Source organism: Triturus cristatus, chromosome 6 (genome assembly GCF_964204655.1).
Source record: "Triturus cristatus chromosome 6, aTriCri1.1, whole genome shotgun sequence".
NCBI lineage: Eukaryota > Metazoa > Chordata > Amphibia > Caudata > Salamandridae > Triturus > Triturus cristatus.
The window spans coordinates 234,627,806-234,654,015 of NC_140589.1; the positions used below are offsets into that span (position 1 = coordinate 234,627,806).

The 26,210-nt window shown below is 44.8% G+C and overlaps 1 protein-coding gene across 2 annotated transcripts in view; it reads left to right on the top strand.

The window, feature by feature from the left end:
- Positions 1-26,210, top strand: part of PFN4 (profilin family member 4) — an 85,794-nt gene that overhangs the window by 14,823 nt on the left and 44,761 nt on the right. For both annotated transcript variants that reach the window (XM_085609158.1, XM_085609159.1), the window contains exon 2: positions 1,842-1,989. In XM_085609158.1, coding sequence (XP_085465284.1) covers positions 1,873-1,989 — 117 coding nt within the window. In that variant the 5' untranslated portion in view covers positions 1,842-1,872. The remainder of the gene's footprint in view (positions 1-1,841; positions 1,990-26,210) is intronic.

The following is a 26,210-nucleotide window of genomic DNA, read 5'->3' on the forward strand; positions in this document are numbered from 1 at the left end:
TGGTATCAGTTTCTTGGACAGAAGAATCTGAGAGGATAAGAGCTCAAAGAGGAACATGATTTGAATGATTCATTATCACGGGCTGAGGTGAGGGGGTCTGTTTATCAGATTCATTTGTGAGAAATTACATGGGCGCACTGCTTGCCCAGCACTCGCACAGGTGCACCTCTCACCCTGCAGGCACACCAGGCACTCACACGGTCACACCACACACCCAGCACTCACACAGGTGAACTACACATCTGGCACTCACATGGGCACACCATGGGGCACACCTATCCGCAGACTCTGCACTCAAACAAGCATACCCCCTCACGCTCCATTCACATGAGCAAAACGCTCTCAATGAAGTCAGGCAGACACACCACCTTACTGAGACCGGTAAACTGCTCACCATGCACTCACATAGGCACACCTCATACATTGTGCTCACAGGGGAACACCCACTCACCTATCAATAATACAGGGGGTTCCAGGGAGGAAAGGTGTGTGAATGTGTGGGGCATCATGGAAGTAGAGCGGGTAGGAGTCAAAATAGGAGGGAATGTGGGTGTCAATATAGAAAGGCAGATAACACTTGAAGGGCGTTGAGAGGCAAAATTGTGCTAATAAGTAATGACAGAGATAGCTGGCTCTATATCTTTTCCTAAGCAAGTGCTATCAAGTGTATCGGGGATTAAACCTACCAGGCCTCAGGTCACTGTGAATCTGCATCAATGACATGCATTTACAACTTTTATAAAAACACTTCTGAAAATGATTCCAGATATGCCTGTACCCCATGCATTGTCATTTAACAGTAGATTCCAATTTCACCATTAAGATGACATGGCACCTTTAAGACTTAGGCCCTTATTATGATGTCGGTCAGAGTTGCCTCCGACCGGCATCAACGTGGATTCGGGACCGACCTCCAGTCGGCGGGCCCAACTGCAGTATTACAATGCGACGCACATGGCGCAGTTGCAGCTCCCATTTCTCTATGGGAGCTTGTGCTGTGGCCCCAGCACAAACTCCCATAGAGAAATGGGAGAATTTGTTAATGCCTGCACCGGTTGAGGAGGGATTAGGAAGGACAAAACCAACACTTATTACTTATAAGTTTGAAGACCCAGCTCACAAATAGGAGTGGCGGGGGGTAATGGGGTCGGGATGAAGGAAGGAGCGTCCATTGAGGCATACAATCCCAGTTCTCTAGGACTGGATAGTAATCATCACACCAGATTAGAGGGATGGGGAGCTGAACAGTTGACAGCTGCCCAGTCTTCCAGGAATAACAATAATGGAAACACTATTATGGCTGATGCGGGTGTCCCTCATTGGGCATATTGTTTTTTCTTTCATACCATTTACCACGTAGATTCACAGATCTGCCCTCCTTCTGCCCCCAACTCCCTGATATGAATCATCTGATCTCCAACCTCAGGCTAAGGCAGTGGGTACTTTACATTGCACTGTTTTGAAGCATTTCTCTGAATCTAGAGAAGGCATTAAAGAACACTCAGAGGCCCATGTCTGACCTTCTGAGCACATGTTCTATATACATAGCCATGTTAGGAGTGCATTGTTTCCTCACACACAACCTGATTATGAATAAATTAAGATTCCCTATTTAACATCTAGATTCCTCCTGCTTCAATATATATTGAGTATTCTCACAAATATACTGCAGATAAGATCGAGCCACAAGTACATGCTAGTCCCCAGCTCTTCCTCGGTTTGCATGTACCCCCATTATGGAGCAATCCAACAATTGGCTGGTGATGTTATGCTCTCTCCCATAGTGTCAGCAGCAGGTTTCATTTCTTGTCTTATGTCTTTTGTGCTGTTATTTCTTTCAGGCGTGGGGTGAAAACATCCACTGGGAATAAAATGTCCCAATTGCAAACCCTGCTGAACGAGACCCTCATTCAAACCAAGCATGTGGAAAATGCAGCTATCCTTAACATAAAAGACGCGAAAGTGGCTGCATCTACTGCAGGATTTAATGTAAGGAAACTCATGCATTATTCAGAAACATTGATCATAACAAACGTGTACTCCTGCACCTATGCAGCCTCATTAAGGAGTAAATTGCGCATTGATGTGTGCTAGAAAATTATCTTCAAACCATTTTTGTGCCATTTCAGCCAATGTCTGGTACAAGTACAGTAGTTGTGATTGTAATGCTGTGTGAGGTACAGCATTCTTAAGGACTGGATGAGCAGCATTGTGTTTTTTTAGTATAGCTAAAGTACGATATTGAAGAGAAATCATCTGCATATGTGCAGTGGGCCACTATGTACCATTAAAGAAGGATGGGTCCTGCGTTCATCGTTAGCTCTAACCGTCCACCTACGTGGAAAGGGGACGGGTGTGGCTCCAGTCGCTTTACTTTATCCTCTTGAATCAGTAGTTTTTTTGTAGAACATTTTGATTGTTCCTGAAAACAAAACAGAACAATGCATTTCAAAGAATGCCTACAAGGTATGGACCTCTAGCAGTAACAAATCCCCAGCTTACGCAAAGAGGCAATGACACTTTAAAGCCACTTACCTTTACATTTGATGTTTCACAATGTCATATGCAAATTATTCTTGACACTGCTCCAATAGGAACAGTATAGCTCAAATTGCCAGGCCAGGTCCTCCATGAACCGGAACCCAAGCAACACAAGACCCTTTTTCTGATTAGGGCTCGTCAGTCAGTTGCGGCTTGGTTCCAGTTGCACACTAACAACAGCGTGGGTATCACCTGTAGATGTTCCACGTTATCTTCAAGTTCAATTAATTTAATTAAACGGTTCAGATGAGCACCACCATGCTAGGCATTGTGTGGCGCTGCAGGAGAGCGTTGGTGGGCGGAAGCGATCGGCGTAGCTGCCGATGCAGCATGCACGTCTCACTCCCTGATCCTCGTTCAGCCTCGCCAAGCCCCATTGTTAGTTTGTCTGCAGCCTCAGTTCGTAATGATCCCTCAACTGTGCCATGGCCAGCTAGGCAGCCAGTTAGGCGCTGGCTTCACCGGTCTTCGCGTAGGGCTGGCTGTACTGTATTGCGTTGTGGTTCCAAGAGCTGTACCACTGTACCGCAGCCCCTTATTAAGCAAGAACAATAAGGAAACATGCCCTTCTCCAGTTATATTCTATGTCTTCACTGTCTGTCTATATACTCTCTTGCCTGCTCATCAGCGGTAAGCTTTTTGTGTGGTTCTATTTTTGTAGCGGTTTTAGACCTATTGGATCAGTGACCAGTTGGGGGGCCAGTTTTTTATGTGTAGACCATTGCATGTGACAGTGCCAGCACAGCATAAATTTCCGGGGGGTGTATTAAGGTTAAAATCGAGACTTACCTACCTGACGCCAGACTCCTGCTGGGCCTCCCTTTCACGGTGTAGAGGTTGTAAAGAGGTCGCTCAGGTTAGAAGGCGAGCAGAGCTTGACTAGCATACTGGACCTCTCCCCACTGCGCCTGAATTTTTGCCTGCATTGTTATAGGGAGGTGACTGGCCCTGGATGACATCGGGATGGTGGAGATTCCAGGGCCTGCATATCTCTGGCCGGTGAAAGGCCAACTTGCATGATAGGAGGGAGAGGAGCCTAATCTCCAATCGGCAAGAAAACGCTGCCGCATTTACCGATATGCATGGGCGACATTGGGGCCGCCGGAGACTCCAAGGCCCACATTTCTTCGTGCAGGTGAGCTCCAACATGCCTGAGAGGAGGGGTAGGGGTGCAGGCAAAGGGAAGGCCCAACTTGCGGCATGAAGGAGGCATGGCAGAGCTTTACACCTAGGAAAAGATTGTTGTTACCAGGAAGGCATAACATCCTGAAGGCTGTGAGTATCTGAGGTGGTGCATCGATTGTTTGCTAATATAGGGAAAAAGAAAGCAGTGGATATTATTTTGGGCCCTGGGACTGAGCCAAAATCATCAAAACTACATGCAGCCAAAAACTGTATTCTAGATGATATCAATAATTTAACTGAGGAGGTAGAATAAATATTAAGCACAGGGAAAAACAGGTGAAGTCCCTAGGCGCTAAACCAATCATCACCCATTTTTTCAAAAGGAAGGATAATAAAGATACCCTTAGCTGGAAAACCCATCAATCAGCTGCCGTTCTGGATCCTATAGTTCTTTTTCAGCAAAAAGACATATTTCTCTACTAATTCTCCTATCAATCAGTCAATAAATGTTCATAATCACCCCTCCATGATCGAGGTTTCGAACATCTGTTCACCTATTACGACTAGTATAATATGTTCCAATCGATATGCTCCCCTTGTCAGTCTGACAAATGTGAACCCTCTGCCAATTATTTATGTTGCTATATTTTCTTCACGCCCTGAGGACATCAGTTTACTAATTGCTAAAATGAGGAGGATCGGTAAGTAAAAAGAAAACAGGCAAAAGAGTTGTTTTTTAACGTGAGCGTTGAACTTGGAAGGGAAGGGAAAGGAAAGAGCGGAAGGAAAGTGGGGCCAAGGTTGCATTTCTTCAATTTAGTTTGCCAAAACGGAACTCACTGTACCGTACTGTAATACCAGAAAGAGCCCGTCCACTCGCGCTCAGGCTCCATGCTCGTCTGTCACTTCATAACTTTATCACATAAATTAGATTGCCTGTCAACAAAAAAGCAAAATGATGTGGGAACTTATTTTTCTTCTTAGTTACCAATCCGAGTCGCATTACTAAGTAAAAAAAGTGAATGTGGAACTTAGAAGGGGGAGCAGGGAATGAAAGGAAAGGGACGCAACATGGGAGGGACTTGGTTAAAGCAACACGGAGAGCTCAGGTGGGAGGAGGCAAAAATAGCAAGAATAAATGCATAAAAAGATGGGTGTGGGTGCGTGTGGAAGCACAGAGGGTGGGGAACTTGAGGGGACGGGGGCAGAAACACGGAAAAGTGATGGGTAGATTTTGAAAGAAGCAACACAGGTAATACATTAAAAACGAGGAGGACAACCCCGGGGAAAGCAGGCTTTGCCGCCGGCAGCTTGCTTCAAGCATGAAAAAAAGAAATTACGAAAGTTGCAGCCAAACACACAGACGCCTATGCCCAGCAGGAGAGAGGCTATGGCGTAACCTCCAGAGCTGCAGAGTTTGGAACTGGGTTTAAGTCTCTGCATCAGTAAAGCTCTACTATAAAAAAAAAATAGAATGTAAATACATGACGATCATCAGTAAAACAATGGCGAAAGGAAGCAAAATTAGGAATGCCGATAAGTAAGTTAAACAAAGCATTTACACGTTAGGAAAGCCGTCGGTAAAGCACGTGAACTGTGTGTTTAAAAACAAAAAATGCCACTGCAATTAACAAGCTGATTAGGCGCACTCAACAATCCTTAACTGAGTGCGTGCCTATGTAAGCAAAAAAAAAAACAAAGAGTGCTCACAAAGTGTAATAAATAACATGAAGAGTAAGTGCACATGTAACAGGGGTAGTCCTCATGGAAGGTTACAAAAAGAGGGACTACTAAGCATATTACCAAAGGCAGGCATTTATGAAGGACAATAAAAGGAACCAATTAAAAAGATGTGTGGTGCTTGAAGCCCATATTGTACATACACCATGTCTCAAAGACACAGCGTGCATGCGCTGCCTAGGCGAGACCTAAAAAGATGGTGGTCATAGAGTCAGGTGAAGCAAGGTGGTGCTAGTGCTCTGTGCCCTCTCAATAAAAAATATTTTTGACAAACCTTGTAGATGCAGCGCCTCAAAGATCCACTTTTTCACAAACAGTTCTTTTGTAGGGCCCTCTCATCACTCTGAAAAGTCTCAAATCAAAGATTATGAGGCAGGATCTTCCGTCCTCATTTTCCACCCTTACCATTAACATTCAGGTCGTGATTTGCAGATTGATGATAATGTTACACATTTCATTAACATTTAATGTAACTGCTTCTATTGCTTCCTCGTTCATGTACGTCCTGACAGACATTTGTTTTGAAGGTCAGATAAGACTAATCTCGATTGGAACAGCATCTATTTTATGTCCAGTGCAAATCAACTGGTGTAGCTTGTTGCTGCATATGGATTGCCTAAAAGTCTGCTTGTCCCCAAGATTTGCTGTATGTTGTACAACCTTATTAGTTTAGGAAAACTTGTGCGATGTATTTTTCACTAAGATGTCACTAAAAAGGATCACAACAAAGGTAACAAGAATTGGCTAAGCCAATAGGTATTTACTCTAAACGGCTGTGTTATTGGATTTGCCACTGCTTTTTGTCAACTCATGCGTATGCAGGCATAAAAACACATGTGCATGCCGGGCCAGCATTCTTGAAATGGGTTTTCTATTAAAGAAACCCATTTAAAAATGACCACTGTGACACATGCAACTGTGATAAAGCAAACATCCGTGTGCTGCCTAAGGCATGTGATGTGATGCATGGTGCCCAATTTTAATTTAGTGTTCTGGAAGCGTGAAGAAAGAAAGCAAATGACCTGTCAGTACTTTGAAGCTGCTGGGCCCTCACCAAAATAAAAAATATATATTAAACGCATTTGGAGGCGGGGGTGGACGCAGAAAAAAAGTGCACATAAAGGGCCGAGCAAACAACCTGGCAGCATTCTGCAGTCAGGTTAAAAATATTTGAAGGTAAAAGAATATAACACTGGGAGTTCGCTGGGAAGCATCAAGGAGTGTGAAGCGAAAACCGAGTGCAAGGGGGAGGATAAAGAGGAAAAAGTAAAAGAGTAAAATCGGGACAGCAGCCAAACACATGCACTTACGTGGGGCGCTCAAGAGTAAATAATAGTCCCCTCAAGGATGCAGTGGGAGGCTACAACTTCTCCTATCACTACATAGAATCCTACTTGGCAGGTCACAGAGGCGTAGCTAGAGCTTGTGGCGCCCGGGGCTATCCCTCAGATTGCCGCCCCTGGAGAGGCGGGGGGGGGGGGTTGCTGGGGAAAAAGGAGGGCGAGCACTTGAAAGAGGTCCGAGAGACACATAGTATTGCCGCTAATAGTTACCTCGATCAAGCAAATCACATGCACATACATGACGCGGTCCAAGGCTACACAGTTGAATAGACCAGTGACTGGCAGTACAAAAGAGAATACACAGACTGCATGATCCATCTGGGGACTCAGAAAAACCGCATGTGCCATCCTTCAGAGAGCTGCGTAAACAATTACCTGGTAATCCCCTCAGCACAATGCAAACATGCACATACATGACACTGTTCAGGGATCCATCATCTACAGCTGACAGTGGAGAAGTGTGGCTCAATGGTTAGAGCGGCAGACCCTGATGCAGAGGTCTGGCCTGGACCAGGGTTCAATTCCCGCCTCGGCGGCTCTTGGGCTCAATTTCCCCGGACCCGATAATTCTCGCCTTGGTGCCTATTCTGATCATGGGTCCCACCCACTCTGCAACTCTGGGCAATAGCTTGCTTAATCTCCACAACGGCCCCCACAGCGCAAATGATGCCTGGCTTTCACCTTGGGGTGCCCAGGAGTGGACATCTCATAGGAAAAACCAGGAAGGGTTCCACAGCGGTATGAGTACAAGCGCCAGGATGCCTCCGGGTAGCTGCGCGCTATACAAATACATCACATTTACATTAAATGACCATACATCATGGTCCCTCCATTAAAGCAGTGGGGACCTGCACAAACGTGATGTGGTCTGGGGACCCAAAACCAATGTAACAGTGTCAAAGCCTGTGATTCTTTGTCTTTCAAAAACAGCAAATTAATTATTCACAGGGAATGACTCACTGTGTGCCCTTAGAACTAAACGCAGCACAAAGGGGTCAGTCAGCTCCACCTTGCCAACACAGACCAGATACAAAGCCCACTCTGGTGGCCCAAAGACAACAACCAGGTGTCGCGCCCTGTCATTACTTTAAGCACTAGCAACCAACTCCAGGGAATGAAAAAACGTGTGCTCCTGGGACCCAAAAACAGCTTTTAATAGTGCATCTCTCCTTCATAGCAGCCTCAGAACACACATGGTGCACAGCCTGCCCGGGGGCCCAAAGCTAAAAAACAGGGAGGGGCGACGCATTATCATCACAATCCTCAAACACAGCTGTAGGAGCCATGGGAGCATGTTCAACTCTATCCAAGACCCGGGACAAACTGCTCCAGCGCTGCGGCACTCCTTGAATATTCAGAAGAAACCAGAAACATTACATTTTTCTGCGATTTTGTTTTCACATTACTTTCATGGTAACCAACAGTGTTAAAAGTCTACAAGAACAGTAAAATAATAATAATGTGTCAAGTAAAGAACTGCAAGGCTTGCACACGTCCCAGCTTGTCATTCTTTCAAACACCTTGACTTCTATGACCAAAAGAAATTGTCAGAGCCACTGGTCGACTAACCCCTCGCCTTGGATAAAAATACACTCCAAAATCCAAAAGCTTGTGTGAATTAATTTTGCATTAACTACTGCTCAGGATGATGTATAGATAGCCATTTGGTTCCTACTCAGGGTTTTATCCTGTCTGTTACATTAGTAGATGAGCAAGTAAAAGTCTAGGTAAGTTTCTATTTGTGAATCGCCAGGACTCGGACTGAAACAACCATGCAGCCACTGAAAGACACCAACCAGGGCACAATTCCGGGGTGCACAGCGTCCACCCATTATTTTCACAGGGTGAACGCTGTCCACCCTGCCAAGAAGTTGGCCCCACAGAAATATGCTGAACTTGTCCAGGTGTAATTTTCAGACTCCTAGACAAGTTCAGCAGCACCTGCACATTGTCTGCTTTTCATTCCCAGCAGCAACGTGCAGGCAGCAAGGTTTTTTTTTCATATTTATCTCCAGCTGGAACAACGATAAAGGGCAAGTTAAGGGGCCTTTAGGCCTCCTTTTGATCGAGTGGCCTGGAACTTCACATTTAAATGTAAATACAACGGAGGGAAACAAAAGCACACAGCTGGTTATCTCTTCACAGGTACTTAAGAGAGGCATGCTTTTGACTTTGTTAGGCCCCTTTATGTAAGTGCATGAACTGTAAGTATCTCAGATGTGTTGGTCGGTCCCAGTATTTACACACAATTTAAATAGCACTATTTTACTTTCTTTTATAATGCTACACATCCCTATGCAGTGTCAGAGCGATTTACATAACATACAGATTGAAAAAAAATCATGCAAGCGTGTAAATCAGTGTACAAGATGTGTTGCATGAGTCAGTGAGGGTTAAAAGTTGTAGCAGTCACATATCCTAAATAGCTCACTGTGCTATATTAAAAGGTTTACTATGTATGAACTGCAAGTAACAAAAGGATCGGTGTTCAAAGCAGTAACCTTACCCAACTACATAAAAAAAAATCTGTCATCTGCATATTACATGATGTGCTTTGCAGGCATATTAACCTTCTATACTACTATTCTAGCCTACAACAAGTCAGGACTATTGGCTTTGTCAATGGTTATTAGTTGCATAAGATAACTAAGCTGCAACTATGGCTTGTTACATATAATATTGAAAAAGCTTCCACTTAAAGCCCTGGTGATAATACCACAATGTTGCTGCGCTTGCAATTCAAAAAGAGAGCAGCAGGGCACAATGGGGCTTCAAGACACTGTGAGACATTCGGATCATCGGATTATCATGAAAAACGCTCATTTTCCAGTTCACAATGGCCTAGGGTGGGCCAGGGCAATCCTTGGGTGGGCCTGGCCCACCCTCTAGAACCGGGCCTGGTCGTAGGTATCAAAAAAATAAAAATGAATCAGTTTTATTTACATTATTCATCACTTGGGCAGTAATTGCAGCGATGATCCGAAAGCAGCAATGATACAAACTAGAGCATCCCTATTTCTGGAATAAGTGAAAGAAGTGTGCTCTGCTTCAGATCTCTGGGGAGCATGTAAATATCTGAAGGGCGGCAACATGTAGGCATCCACAGCACAACTCCCTCTGGGTACAAGAGACTGTGGCTGCCTGTACCCCACCTCCCATGCCAGATTTCTCACAACTCGATATCTGTCTGAAAACACAAAATGGCTCGTTCTGAAGCTATGACAAGATTTCTCTTGGGGCTACTTTATCCAAAGCATCACTGGGAATAAAAGAAAATAAATAAATATATATATATTTAAAAATCTAGTTGTCCTCCAGGTTTACGACCAAAACTTAGAAAACAGCTGTTGTGCGAATAGCCAGTGAAGACTTTTGTATTGGTGATCACACTGTTCACATGCTTTGTGGAAGTCCTGATAACAGCCCACTATGCAGAGAGAAGCAGCACCCACCTAAGGGAGGCAGAAGCAAAGGTAGAGGGGGAAAGGCCTTGTGATGACGTAGTAAGAGTGCGTCCTCTATTGAGATGGCAAGAGAGACCCCCAGTAGTTTGCAAACTACCAGTCTGTTTTTTTTCTTTCGCTCTATGCATGGGGAAAAAACTGAAAAATATGCCAGCAACGGTTATCAAAGAAGGGAGTGCTGGCAATATGGTTGTAGGTATGGTGTTACTTCTTGTATCACATAGCTGAATGCAATGACAAACAGCAAAATACAAGTCAGGCGGCACACTATGCTAAGGGTAAGTGTTTTAAAGCCACGTCCTTAATTAAATCGGCCACCCCCCTTTGTGAGACACCCCCCCCGCCCCCCTAGTTTTTTCATCACACTTAAAGCCCTGTAAGAAAACTCTTCTCTTACCTCACTCGTGACTCGTTCCACTTCCAGGGTCTCTATGGCAGGCAGGGGCGAGGTTGTTTCGAACTTCTTTAGCCGCCAGACCTGTCTCCAGCGCCATCACATCACCCAGATATCAGCAGACTGCCCCCAGGCCAGAATGAGCGCGAGAGCGCGTAGCGTGAAGCGCGTGACGCATCACTGCTACGCCGTTCTCATCGCGAGGGCAGGGCTGGCCAAACTAAATTCATGGGTTTTTTTTACGTTGCCCAGGGCCGTCATTGGTAGCGCTCGCGCTACAAGAGTGATTGACGGCCCTGGAGGCTGGTAAGTGCTAAGTGCGCTCAGCGCACACTTTCAAACTGGGTCGCGCCCGCGCGCGCGGCACTGGTGATCGGTTGCGGCCGCGGCATCCGTTATAATTTATTTGGGGACACAGTGTACCAAAATAAATTATAAAGGCCGCCACGGCCGCAACAGGCGACCAGTGCCGCGCGGCCACCCCCAAAATTGTGCCGCCTGGGGCGGACCGCCCCCCTCGCCCCCCCCTAGCTACGCCAGTGGCAGGTCAAACACAGGAATAGGGAGGAAAGCCATCCCATCAAGAGCATACAGCAGACACACACAACAAAGCCATCTAATCACGAGCAAGGGGCTGACCAAAAACACACTAAATATAGATAAAAAAAGGTCAGAGAAGAGAAATTGATGATTCCTTTCGGGGTTCAAGTTGTGTGTTTGTGCTTTTCACATGTTATCAGCATTGTAGAGTGAACAAATTCACTCTATCCCCGCCATTCAGCGTATCATCCTAAAGTTAATTTAGGAAGAGTTATCACAGTTTCCTATCTCTTTAGCTATGTGATCAGTGTCTCAGTATACAATTCAGTAAAGCCAGCCTCTCAGTTTAATGTGCTCTACAGGCATGAACTACAATATTGAACTTCGTGTGTCTCAGCATACCACTGGGCCACATCAGGTTTCTTCTAGTGGGCCACTGTCTCCTATTATATGCCTACAAGATTGATTTTGTCAACTACCAGCAATGAGGGATGCTCATCGGGATGGTCCCCGATAGTGCGCGGGATCCACCACCTCAGCGCCCTTCCATATCCCGCATAAGTGGTTGCCATAACTCCTCACCTTCGGTTTACAGGTCTGATGTTTGCCTCACTGAGTTCATAAATCAGTGCGTCCACTTGTCTCCAGCCAGTTCCTCGCCTTTCACTCGAGGTAGCACTAAGAGCATCCAGTAAATCACTTCTCTTTGCTTTCTGTGGACACATCTGCCATCTAGCAGGTGATGACCTCAAGCTTACCAGCCCTTACCTCTCACGGTCAGATTTTCTTTTCTATGGCCAGGATCTATAAGTCGTGCTCCAATCATCAGACAGCCGAAATATTGAATGTAACTCTGACTGAACAGGGTTGGGTCTTTTTTTCTTTCTTGACATTATTTGGACATTAAAGAAAGTTATGGTGGAAGCCCATCATGCAGGTCATTCTATGTGTGATGGCATAATCCCAAATATTCAGTTCACCATGATCACCAGTTCTTTCCTCCACTTGTGTTTTTGAGATCTTCAACTATCACCCATTTACACAGCACCAGAGTTCTTATTTTTTTGGCCCTTTGTATGATTTCTAAGCCATGGCTAGGCACCTTTTCACTAATCCTCAACCTAAATGTCTGAACCTAGTGACATGTTAAACTCTTTTTTATTCCATAATGTAACCACACACGATAAACATAACTTTGAAACGCCGGAAAGAGCCTAGCCATTCCACAAGGGTTTGCTGTTTTGGTACCACTCCTTAGGGATTTCCCATTTAGCTTTGTAATAATTCTATAAAATAATTGAGGAGTTGCTCCCAGAGAGACTTCTTCAGTCCCTGCTTAAACTGAAAAATAAATAACCTTATGCAATATGTTTACATAAACAGGTTTAGACTTCTATGTTGTATTGTTTATGATCAACTTTTATCTTACGTCTACTAAGTACTGTAAACTATAAAAATATAGTTTTGATAAAGACTCACCAGTTCTATTGACGATTCAGAAACACCACAACTATAAATAAAACGGAATGCCCTTTATTTCATAAACACTTACAAACAAAGTAGATACATCCAAAAATGTTTATAAATATTTTATCATTTGAATAACTCAAATGTATGTGTAATTCTGTTTATTGGCCAACACAGTATATATTTTCAATGTCTGAAAATATAAAACATTTTCAAATATAACTTATGGAATACAATATCTAAGTCATAAAACATGACTGTTAAGTACTATACATACAAGATCGACTTTGACTCAGACTGATATGGGAAAGAAATTGTCGCGTAAACTTATGTTTTTTAAATTGCAGAGATATAGCTTGTGTTTCAGACGAATGGATTGGTCATATCAACTACATAGTCTTTTTTTAAACATATTTTTATTGGCATTTGACAATATTACATAAATGTGTGTTGGAGCAGTCCTGTACATAATACAGTTAGATTCACAAATTCCCCATTTATTATTTGTGTCGATGCAGGAAAAAAACACTATGATTAGTACAGTATTAATACAGCACGTTTGATAGCACAAATTGTAATACAGAATCAACATGTGGTGAGTAGTACATTGTTGGTGGTATCCAGACTCAGGTAGCCCATATTTAATCCATGTTCATGGACATCAGCTTGATTAGTTAGCACCTTTGTCCACTTTCCTATCCTGTGTCATGGACTACTTTCTGTATGTACTCTCCAATGGGAGTTGAAGGACCTACCATAGGAATGCCATATTACATAAAAGATAAGTAACCTAAACTAGGCTTAAGCAAAACAAACTAGTCCTCAGGGCCTGAACCTTAATTGAGTTTGCATTACCCAAAAGTGAGCTCCCACCTCTGTGGGACTTAGGTCATATGGTCTAGTATACCGGGGTGTGGAAGGGGGGCGGGGGGGAGTGTGCGGTCAGAAGACAACAGATCCACCAGCAAGTTCGATCCCACCTTGAGGTTATTCATCAGTGAATGACCTACCCCCAAGGGGAACAATAACGCTTTCCACTCTGGGTCACTGCGCCCCAAATGGATGGGGGGTTCACTGTATGACACCGAAGCCTCCAATGTCATCACCCTCTGATCAAAGGTATCTACTATTCTCCCAAACAGTCTTGAGGGCTGCCCTCTGCTCCACCACTCTATGCAGTCTGGCCCCTATCGTCTTCCCCAGGGTAATCTCCCCTGTTGTCCCAGGCTTCCAGAATTTCTGTCCAAAGACCCGCCAGTGGGCATTATCTGATCCCTCATTTATTGTCTCTGATCAGGGCCCATTCCTTCGCCCTGGCCCACATGGTGACATCCCTCTCCCATGATGCAACTGTTGGGCCCTCCCCAGAGAGACATCGCATTGTTATCCATCTCCTGGTTGACACCAAAGCAAGGTCCACAAATCTGGTGCCAGCTCTACGTGCCTTTGGTCTGGGGAACAACTCTAAGAAGCGCACTTCTGCTGTGCACAAAATTGTACTGTCTGATACCCTGTTAAGGGTTGCAAATCTAGTGTCACAGAAAGGGCATAAACCTGGGCACCTCCATGTCATAAATCCAAAATCCGCACACAGTGTCCTGAACCTGGGGCAAGCTCTCAGCTCTCCCCCATACATGACCTGTAATCTATGAGGAATTAAGTAATCTATGAGGAATTAAGTATGTCAGGTGTATATAATTAAACTGGATGTATTTTAGCCTTGTGTGTCTGGAAATACGCTTCTGAAAAAAGCGCACCCCACTCAGAGTCCCGGAGGTCTCTCCCCAGCAGCGCCTCCCAGCTCCCGCTTACTCTCGTCAAGGGTGTGATGGCCATTTCCCGCTGCGCCCAGTAGAACCACTTCACCAAGTGGCGCGCTGTGCCCAGTGTCATCAGGACCTGAAGAACAGCATGGGTCTCTGGCTCCTGTCAGCTATCAGACCACAGGTCCCTGAACGTCAGTACTAAAGCATGGTATGCCAGGAAATGGCCTGGGTGGTAACTCACATTGTGTCATCATGTCCTCCAATGAGATTAGGGCTCCCAATTGGTACTTGTCACCCACCGTGATCAGTCCCTCTGTCGTCCAGTCAGATAACTGGTGCCTCGTAAAGCAGGATGGGGGGATCCCGTGTGGTAACCCCACCACTGGGTTATCCACTGAAGCAGGTCCTAAAAAGTAGTATAATTCAAAATCGGGGGCACCTAGGCCCCGTACACCTGGGGGTCTGCGGAGCACTTCCGGGTAAGCCCTTTTGCGCCCACCCAAAATCAACTACGTAGTTATTGCTAATTAGCGCTTGTTAAGAGCACCGTCTTCATTAGTTAACCATAACATAGGTACTTTAGAAAGCCTGTCATATATTAGATTACATATGTGGAAGATGAACAACTTGCTCATACTACTTTGTAGAGTAAAATATCTATTTACCAATCATTTTAATTGTTTGTTTGCCATTGGCTCACCCTGTGTTCTTGTTCCGGGTGGAATCGGTGATCTAATCCTTTAGGTATGCCATGGTCAAATCAACATGACATTTGGCTTTATCCACGTTGTCCGGTAATGTTACAATGTTTTGACAAATCCAGGTATACGACACACTTCAGATCTCACACACTCTACTGCAGATAGTGCACTCAGCTTTGCTTAAAAGTGGTAGTTTGGAAAGTATAAGTGTACTGAGTAGGTAAAACCCAGGAATTCCCTCCATTATCGAAGGCTTTGCACCTCTCAGCACTTCATGTAACACATCCTGCTGGGATCGGTGGCTCTTTCATCTGAAGTACCACTGTTGAGTCTAGGATGTAAACCTGCAGACGCGAGCTGTTCTGAAGAGCACTCTTTGTGGCACAGCCCAGGCATTATGCACCTTTCTCTTTACTTGCTGTAGAACTCGTACCTTTATCAGAAGGTGTATCGATTCTGGACACCTACACACTCTCACTACTTTTAATGATGGTCACATCACCGGCTTAATCTGTCATGTGTATTGCAGATAACGTTCACTACACACTTGGAACAGCAGTGTGAGTGTTCTGTTTTAGTTTTACAATCACCGCTTTCCATCAATATTGCATTCTGAAGGCCAGACTTAGATTCTTTGTGTTGACCGGGTTTGCGAGTAAAAGTGGACACCTCAACTAACTGCAGGCAAGGCACGAAGAAGATTGAGTTAAACTGATGAAGCTCATCTCGTGAGTCCCGCTTGACTCCTTGAAACTATTGACTTAGCTCGATAAAGGCGAGGGTTTAAGACTTTGTGAGGACTAGGATCAGGTTTGTCTTAAAACCATAGAGCCTTTAAAAGGGCAGTCTCTTTTAGACATCAGTGTACATAGCAGTTCACTACACAAAAACCACTGTCCATACCATTGCTTGGGTGTACAGCCTTCTTTGTAGTTCAGAATCTTACTACTAAGTATATAACTTCAATATGGTGGCGAAGATTCATCAAGGCTCCCTCTCTTCATGACAAGCTCTAACAGGGGTAGTCTTAGAACACCACCAACTGCATCTGAGACTCACCCACAGAGGGTGGATGAGTGATGGCAGGAGGCTAAGCGCGCTGCGGTGAAACCGACTCCCCCTCCCCCATTATGCTGAGTGAGGAATACTAAAGATGGCTTCTCAGGCTTGTAAAGTCAAAGATACCTATGAAGATTGGGGAATGTGGCACAACTCTTTGAGACTGGAGACAAAACAGGGGTACAGCCTCGAGGGCATGGGTGAGTGTTGTACAGTAGGGAACGTGCACACATGTCATGACATTCTATGTCACGACATTGCATGTTGTAAGAGTAATGCAAGTTGTTATGTAACTGGAGGTTGCGTTGTATCATTCTCCATTAGTGGGCCTTTTGTATACTAGAAATAAATGTAATTTCTGGACATTACTTCATATTCCGTTAATTAACCAATCTACATTTGGCGACAAGTGATTCCTGTGGTGTCCGCCCACTGTGGCGCGTCAAGTGGTGTTACTTTCCGCCTACATGCCGGGTTTTGCATACACTATTATGACACTGAAACAATCTGTGGTCGTCTCTCCAATTTAACAAATCTTTAGGACACAAAAGGCTATCTCAATTTGAAGCTATGTTGTTGTGCTAGTTACATAAAGAACATGACCCTTTCTTCACAGAACTGTGTGACTCCCTCTTCCGATTAAAGTATCTGTAAAAATGAGTTCTCGCCACCACACTATTTCTACATGCCAATTGACACTCACACTGGGTGTTCTGCTTGTACAAGCTCTTCTAACCCCTACATGAAATGTCCAGTGAGATGACAGTTTTCCTCCGACAAGGTCAGAGATAAACAAAAGTCACCTTAATGCTCTGTGGACCTAAAATAAATTACTTGTGTGAAGCTAATAGAACAGTGGCAGCTCCTCCGCTAAAGCGGAGGAGTGTCGCCCCACTGCCAGGAAGCAGGAAAAGAAAGGAAAAAATAAAATGATAATAACGTAATGTTATCATCATTTTATCTTGTCCCCCTGCTGCGGCAGCATGTGTAAGGGGGACGGGGCTGCAGAGCAGGGGAGGAGTGGTAGAACACTCCTGTGCGCAATGACTGTTTGGTCGGCACTCTTGGGCCGCCCAAAACTGTCATGCGCACTTCCCTGTGCTCCATGCAGGCTGCATTACAGCCTGCATGGAGAACATGCCCACCCCTCCAGTCCCTGGCTGAGCGCCGTGTCAGGACGGGACACAGTAGAGGCGGCAGATGCCAGCTAGCCGCCAGCTGGGAGGTAAGTGTTTTTTTTTTTTTTTGTATATCTGATTTCCCCCGTTTCGCCCCCGCCCACCCCACTGCTGCTTCTAGGCAGCAGCCGCAACTGTAATAGAATACAAGAAAAATAGCGTAGCAGTGTATGAAAGAAAGTTGAGCTACTAATGACTGAAATATACACCTGTCCAATGAATTTGTCTGATTAGAAATTATTAGAATTATAGATGAGTAATAACTATGGTATTTTTCACTGAGGGATTTCGAGTGACATCAAGGGAACGAGAGCGAAGCTCGAATTGTTAATGATGACACTCAGAACTCCGAGGTGAAATGCATCCTTCTTATTCACATTGACTAAATTACTGATATATATATTCTACACCGGGACCACCTCCTCAAGTGACTACCGACTATACAGAACGCAGCAGCCAGACTTATTCGACCTCCTCAAGCGAACCAGCATCACCTCCCACTTCAGAATCCTCCACTTGTTCCCCTTATCCAGAAGAGATGCCAATTCAAGCCAATGACTCACACCTACAAGACCCTCCACAACGCCGGACCTTCCTACATTAACCACCGTCTGACCATCCACCAGCTGATCAGACAACTCCGACCTGCCTCTATTGCCCTCAGACACATCCCCCGCATCCTGCGGAGCCATTGTGGAGGTCGCTCTTACTCCTACCCCACTGCCAAGTCCTTGAACGACCTCTCACTCCACCTCGGAACCTTCCCTTCATTTTCTGACTTCAGAAGGGAACTCAAGACATGGCTCTTCAACTAATGTCCTTCATGCCCTTCGTGCCTCAATACCTCCTGGGGTGTTAAGCTGTGCTATCTAAGTAGTGATTGATGGACATTTTACATATCTGTAATTTTATGTTCTATATTTTCCCCTGCCCCAAAATCATCTGTCTCTGCTTCCAGCATTTTAAAAACATTGACTTCTGCCAACCATCCCTGCCACCCTTGAGATACCCTCACCCTTCCCCTCATCAAAATTAAAAAATATTTACCTGGCCCCCTGCCACCTACCCCCCACCACCCTCTGAAAAGCCCTTCCCTCCCCAAATCCATTTCTAGAAGGCTCATTCCGCTCTGTTGGTGGTCTCTCAGCACGATTGAGAAGTAGCTGTGCTACTTCTCAATCGTGCTGAGAGACCACCAACAGAGCGGAATGAGCCTTCTAGAAATGGATTTGGGGAGGGAAGGGCTTTTCAGAGGGTGGTGGGGGGTAGGTGGATCATAGCCCAAATGAATGGTACTCGATTTATGTTGATCATAGCCCAAATGAATGGTACTCGATTTATCGACCACACAACAACGAATAGCTGCTTTGACTTGCCTGTATTTAAACGTGTGACCATGTTGCCAAACATGAATCCGTATGGAGAATGCGTTAGTCCGCTGAACCACCAGAATTTATCCTTCACCCATACCCCCTACAGAAATTGTGAGGGTGGCAAGTGTTTTCACACACTTACTGCAGCACTTAAACATAGTTTAATTAGGTTTAAGTTTGAAAATAAAATTAAGTTAAGGTAATGAATTGCAAAAGAGTGTAAATACTCAAATATTGACTGGCTTCTCTCAAAGCGGTTCTATGTGCTGCTACCGAAATGGTAGACAATGCAAAAAAGGCCTGAACACATCACACAGCCCTCACATCCTTTAGATAGCTCCCAGTGATCTCTGCTGTATTTGCAAAGCCCTTCATCACTTAGAGATAAATTAATCTATCTGAACACTCCTTATTTCCTCTCCCAGAAACTATAGCTTTCGCATCATGGGAGGCCATGCAGTGCTGAAGATTGAAACTTCTAAATTCAGAAAGTCCTCCACACTGAAATGTTCCTTAGTGGGAAACCTAAGCAATTTGGAGTATTTTCGAGTAGCACACATCTGAAAGGTCAACCATAGCCTCAAACAGCACTTCCTAAACAAACTACTACATCGTTCTAGACAAGAACAACTAGAAGATTTAATAGAGAGTGGTCCTAGAATATAGTAGCAAATCTCAAAAAAGGCACCTGTGTAGATGCTGTCACATACTCTGATAGTCTCACTACCATCGTGGGAGCCTTTGTTTGCCAGGACTTGGACTTGGATCACTGTAAAATCTCAACATCTACTTGTATGTCTCTGATATACAATGGTGGTACTATGGTTTTGACATCTGTAATGAGATGTGTAGCCAACTTATGTTATCTAAATATGTTTGCGAGAAGATTTTGGCTCCCAAGCTTAGCAGTCAGTATCTTGCCATAGCACATATATATCCAAAGGAACTCTGTGTTCAGTGTCGTGGGAGAAAGGTGAGCCACACAGGAGAATAAATGCTGTTAGCAAATTTTAATTTTGGCAGAAAACACGATGACGTGTTTCGACCCGCACAGGTCTTGATCACACCTTACGTAGTCTGCGGCTGCTCCTAACAGTCTGACGTGCTCTGTTGTTTCGCCCTGCTCTACGAGCCCTAGCTCCATCCTGCTCCTATGTGGGGGCAAGGCTCTGAACTGATGAACTCGGGACTTGAGCGGCGGCTTTTGCTTCTGCGGTTCCAGCGTCCAGCACCCCAGCAAGGTCGGGTACCGATACGACGGTGTGGGGCAGGAGGCGAGAATGGATCCTTTGACGGTTACAGGTGGCGGTGGTGCGGCAGTGACAGCAATAGGCTACGGGCCCTTTGTGCTGCATGGAGGTAGCTGGTGTTAGGCTGGTGCAATTTGTGCCATCCCCCTCCTGATTGCAACTCCCTAAGCTCAGGAGTGTAAACACCCTCTCCTGCTCCCCCTTCGCCTCCTGCCTCTCTCACTACTTTCGGCCCCCTGCGCCTTGAAAGCACTCTTCCGTGCCCACCCTGCCTTTTTCCAGCCAGCTATCCCAACCCAGATGATCAAACACAGCTTTACTCTCAGACAAGTGGGCTCAACAGGGGTGTATTAAACACCCCAGGAAGAGGTAAACAAGGAGGGTGAAGGTGAGCACACATATCCATACGAGCATTCATATGAGCACCACCCACAGCACTTTAGTGGAACTTGCACTTTGGGCCAGAGCGTCCAACTGAACGCCCCTTCAGTAGTTTATGGTAATTACAGGGCATAGTGCCAAGGACCAAGCGATGTAGATAGAAGCAAGTGCTGCGGAAGCAAATGATGGACGAAATGCTCAATGACTCAAACATTTACCCCAGTCAAGAGATCTGGGTTAAATCCATTGTTCTTTTTCTCACTACGCCACCCTAGCTTGGACCCAGCCCAGCCCGAATGCCAAGTTGGGTCCTCTCTAGCCTGGAAAAAAAGCATCCTGGGACCGGTTTTGGGATAAACACCCCTTATCAGCCAGGCTAGCATGAATTCAGTGGAACAGCGAGCAAGAGACCCACGTCTGGGCATACTCATCCCACTTACGGCAAAAAGTGCTGTGGACAGAATGCTGACTGTCTCAAACATTCACCCCCAGTCAAGAGATCTGGGTTAAATCCATCATGTTCTTGCTCACTACTCCACCCCAATTTGGACCCAGCCATATGCAAATCAGTCTTGACCCTGTTCCTTAGGGGAACAGTCTAGCCCGAACTACCAAGCCAGGTCCTCCCTAGACTGGAAACAAGCATCCTTGGACTGGTTTCGGGGTAACAATCCTTATCAGCCAGGCTAGCTTGAATCCAGTGGCACAGCGAGTAAAAGACCCACGTCTGGGCATACCCATCCCACTTAGGGCGAAAAGTGCTGCAGCAACAAATTATGGATGGAATGCTGAATGAATCAAACATTCACCCCCAGTTCAATAGGTTAAATCCATCGCTCATTTGCTCACTGCGGCACCCCAGTTTGTACCCAACTATATGCAAATCAGTCTTGACCCTGTTCAGCACTCCGTCCATCATTTGTTCCTTTTGCTTTTGTCACCCTAAGTGGGAAGGGTATGCCCAGACATGGGTCCCGTGCTCATCGCGCCACTGGATTCAAGCTAGATGGTGATGCCTAATTCCTCCAGGGAATCACAGATTTGATTAGAATTATTGTGACAGCAGGCCAATCTTTTGAAACTGTGGTTCAAACTAGAAACACGCAGATGCCGGCACTTTGAAATTCCATCTAGGTTAGGAAATATTCAAATTATCTTCATCACCTTGGTATCAGGCCTTCGGACAACTCTGACCAAACTACAAATGACCTCCCCTTGGGCTTTGAACATCTCATATGACTCATTCAAAAGCCTTCTACGTAAAACCATAAAAAAACAATCAATAAAAAATGACATTTCCACATTAAAATCCCAGTCTTACGACTGATTTGTGGTAATTACCTATGGTGAGTGGACTCCACAATTTAATTTGCGGATCCTTTTGTCAAAATCCTATAAATTAAGGTTTAACATTGAGAATGGGTCTATACGATGTGGTGGAAATGGTCCAAAGATGGAAATTTATATGGGCAGGAGAATCCTGCCGGTACTGCCCTTACTCAAGGAATCACTGGCCCACATATTGTGCTCCGGCTCCGGATTTGTGTGGGAAAAGCAGTTTTGGCCTAAGCAATTTCGGTAACTGAACATTCACTAATTTTCCGGATGCAATCGTTATGTGAAATTTATTGATACGGTGACATGTTCATATTCTTTGGCTTATATATTTAGAACCTGCTTTTAAGTTTCAAACACACAACATATGCTTGGCATATATAAATTGTCTGTTTTGGATGCATAACCTCTGTGTTTTAAAAATTTGAATGGTTTTAATCGGCTCCCTGGCCCGGCGACTAATTTTTTCTCGACTCTGGTTAAGACGGTGGTCCAACCAGCATTGCGCCATAGTAATTTGATTATTCTGGGCGATCTTAATATACACTTTGACTCCCATACGAACACCGAAGTGCAATCCCTCTGTCAGGAATTAGCTGCTCTCCAGCTAGATCTCAAAACCATGCGACCCACCCATCAATTGGTCATATATTAGATCCCATCTTTTCTAACTGCATGGAGATGGAGGTCGAAGCCCAGTTGGCGGTACCCTGTTCTGACTATAATCTGGTGGGGTTTTCCATGCCATTGGCTAAGATATTTATTATTACTATATTAGTCTCTCAAAGACTTCATTCTCAATTGCTCAGCAGCAATATGTCATTGTAACCACTGTATGCCCTGCTTTTACTTGATTTTATCTGATGAATGTACTGACTCGAAAGCCGACAACTCTACCACCTTTGGAAAAATGCTGTAGAGTGCAATAACATGGGTTAAATGCCCTATATTACGAAAGAAATATGTAAACTAATAACAATGCAGTTATGACTGAGTGGGGGGGTCATGCATCTGCGCTGCACTGGGGGGTTGTGCCTTCGTAACATTGTGCCTTCGTAACATTGTGCCTGGCAACACTGATACAATGTAAACGATGAACCTGAGGTACCAGAAAACGGTTGAACAGCAGAGGGGGAAGGGTTGAGCAGTAGAGCGCTATCCATGGGACTGACCTGGCAACGGGTGTAATAGTCCCTCTCAGAAGAGCGTGGGTTTTTACAGACAATAAGGAAGATAGTCGTCACTGTTATCAAATTACGGCCATGAAGGAATAGTAGTGGGCCTCATTGTGCCTAACTGCACTCGTAGTTCGAAAGAAGGGCTAACGCTGCAAAGTCCCTGCCTAAATGTTGACTGAGATGATAGTGCGGCCCTTCAGCAGTATCCAAGCCACCCAATACAATGAGAGTTCAGATCAAAGTGTGAATAGGATGACTAGATCTGGGTTTCCAATCTCATAAAAGAACAAACACCTGGTGAAATGTGTTAAAGGGGGGAAAAGCACAGAGGGCCCGATTCACGAAGAGCCTCTGCAGTCGTGACAGGACCTCCGCATTGCAGTTTCTCATTGCAGAAATTCCGCCACGCGTGCGGGTACCCCGCCAAGACTGTGGGCCTTCGCCATGTCCGCAAGCCTCCGCCACAAGCACAGAGGCCTAGGTGAATCGGGCCCTGAGTGTGAATTTGCACACATTTTGTAATCCGGATTCTGGAGCAAGCTCTGAAATCTGGACAATCGGAGCACTCAGAATGAGGCCTAAAGTCTTGCCAACACACACCACCTGGATGCTTAAAAAGGTCTAAATGTTTTGTTTAAATTGTCTCCGAATGTACCTCATACTCAAGATGTGTGTTGGTGCATATGTTCTTGTGTTTCTTCTCTCTCCACATTGCTATCCACGCACTTCACTAGAACAACTGCTTTAAATGTTATGTGGCCCCTCATTAGGTTCACCATAGAAAGCAGAGATTCATCACATGGCTATTCTACAATATAATATGGCTATCAACCCTACTTGCCATTGCAGAGGCTGGAATGATTTTTCATTCTAACTACATTCCTAGGAATTTGGCAACTAGAGCCATGTTGACATCAGTGAAGTGTCCACTGTGTAAGTCATGGTCCGCCGACGAAATAGGTTCAGAACATTCTTTACACATTCCATAAGTAGATCTGCTGCTATTTGTAGAGGGCGAACCTTGTTCGAGGGCAGTGGAGCACTGAACAGGGGGCATGGCTCCTGGGAAAATGCAATTATTGGGGGAAGGTCAAGGGTAGTGCTCCATGAAGAGGTGGGAACTTCTGGGCGGTGACCTGGAAGCACTCTGCTCCGGTCTCTTGGGAGACGGTAATGTCTCTGTGCAGACACTGTGGTGGTTGGAGTCAGGGATCTTCCCAGGCAGATTGGCATCTGAAGCTCACACACACACACACACTCACTTCCTGTGCCAAAGAGAATCTCCTAAGACTGACCATTCTTTTGTGAGGTGGTGACACTTTGCGTTAGAAAGTACAACTTCTTGTTCGTTTCACTGAAAACTCAAAAAATGTTTTGTGAGGTTAAGTAGTTTGAAACTTCTTTCTGTTGCATTCCCAATAAACAGTGGTCAGTCACATTGATTGAAGCCAAGAAACTTGTCCAAGGAATGTCCTCGACAAAGGATGCGCCCGTTTCAAAATGTTTAGAAGGGTTATTGAAAACAATGTAGTCCTGAATCCAGAGTAGATGCAATATACTTTATATTTTTTCATGTTTAGAGTTCATTTCGATAAATGGCTACAGCCACCTTTATATCTAACACATATTACAGGTGTCATTTCTATATTATATATGTTTATCATCTGAGACAGTCTTCTCTTCAGGAGCCCCTCAGCACAGATGACATAAAGAAATACATTTTTGTACATATTAATAACCAAAAACCCAAATCCATTTAAAAATAGTATTACATTGACACTGGGTGTGTGTGAAGTTGCAAAGCTTTTTTTCTTTCATCCTTCACACATTTCTCTCAAACACTACGAATAAATAAGTGAAGGCTGTGAAGTTCTACACAACCAAGCTGGGTTTTCGAGCGTTGGAAGTGGCACTTTTGCTGAGATTTAACATTGTACAGTCTACAATTTTCAGCATTGAGTGATTTGATGTATGGTTCCCTGATGAACATCGAGTTTGTCTGGAAGAAAAGGTAAGCATGATATATACCTTCAAACAGAAAGCCCGCAATTTTTTACAGTTCTCTAGTGAAAAACAGGCCTCTATCTTCAGTCCCAAAACACATAAAGGTATGGTGGCTTCTATAACGCTGTATTTATCAGTGTTATGGTACGAATCACTGATACCTAAATTACCAAGATTCTGGCATGGATGGGGTAAGCCCAAGAGGAGAAGAAAGACCAATCTTATTTGAAGAGGAAGCCTCGCTCACATAATTTTATATGCTGTATCATCGGCAATTCTCCCCCCCCCCCCCGTCCTTGGAGGACAATACCACCAGGGCACACTTGACCTCCTAGTAAATATGATGAAGAGAGTTCTTCAATAAGATAATTTCCTGGATAAAACGTGGGGATCCAGCTAAAGTTAAAAGTACCGAGAGGTAACTGGGTTTTCACCTTTATTAGTGATGATCTCTGGTGCATCTAAACCAACTACCCTTTGGAATCAGATAAGACCATCATCTAATCAACAACATGTTTCTGCCCTATTCTAAGTGGTCTATATCAGCTGAGAAATTCGTCAGGGATAAGGATTCCTAAAGACCTTGAATAACAAATAGTCAATAGTAAAAAGTTAAAACCATGCAGTAGAAGGACCAGTGTGAATCCTTCCTGCTCTTTGTGCTAGTAAACCCTCACTAAGGGTATACACGCCATCCAGTCTGGGGAGGGACGATGTCCTCTGTAGTCATCAAGAGGTACACCGGGCAGGAGCACTTATCTGTCCCCACCTAGCAGCAGGTACTCCATCTTCAACGCCACAAACACTTGCAGGATGAAAAATCTGTTCAGGTGTAGCTGAAGAAAAACCAAGAAACTGTTAAGTGCGTGTAGGCAAATATTCTAGAACTACACAAAACTTCACTCTAGTAATAAAAACTTTGTGCAACCCTAATTAATACCAGTTACACACCTCACCACTTACCTCACCTTGTTCTCAATGAGAAAATGGGACAAACATTGGCATAGCTGTTCCTATGCACAGTCACAGGCTTTTGGAAGAGACCACCGTCTCTGTCTAGGATATCTCTGTCACAGAGACCTGGCAATGCTAAGCAGCAAGGGATCCATGTTCATCCTAATATTCTATGGAGCAGAGCAAACCTTTGGCGTCTCTAATGACTTAAATGCCTGAGACCACATCCTTTATCCTTCAACACCCCTGGACAGCTCCTCTGGCCCTCTTCTTTCGAGAAAACTGTGCCTCTTCCAAACAAGCAAGGTGGCAGTGAAGTGGTGCACTTAGCACCACAATACAAGTAAACCAGCAAGAAAGGACCCCCGTGCACATCAATCACATATTTTAGCAGATGAACAAAGACATGCAACACAT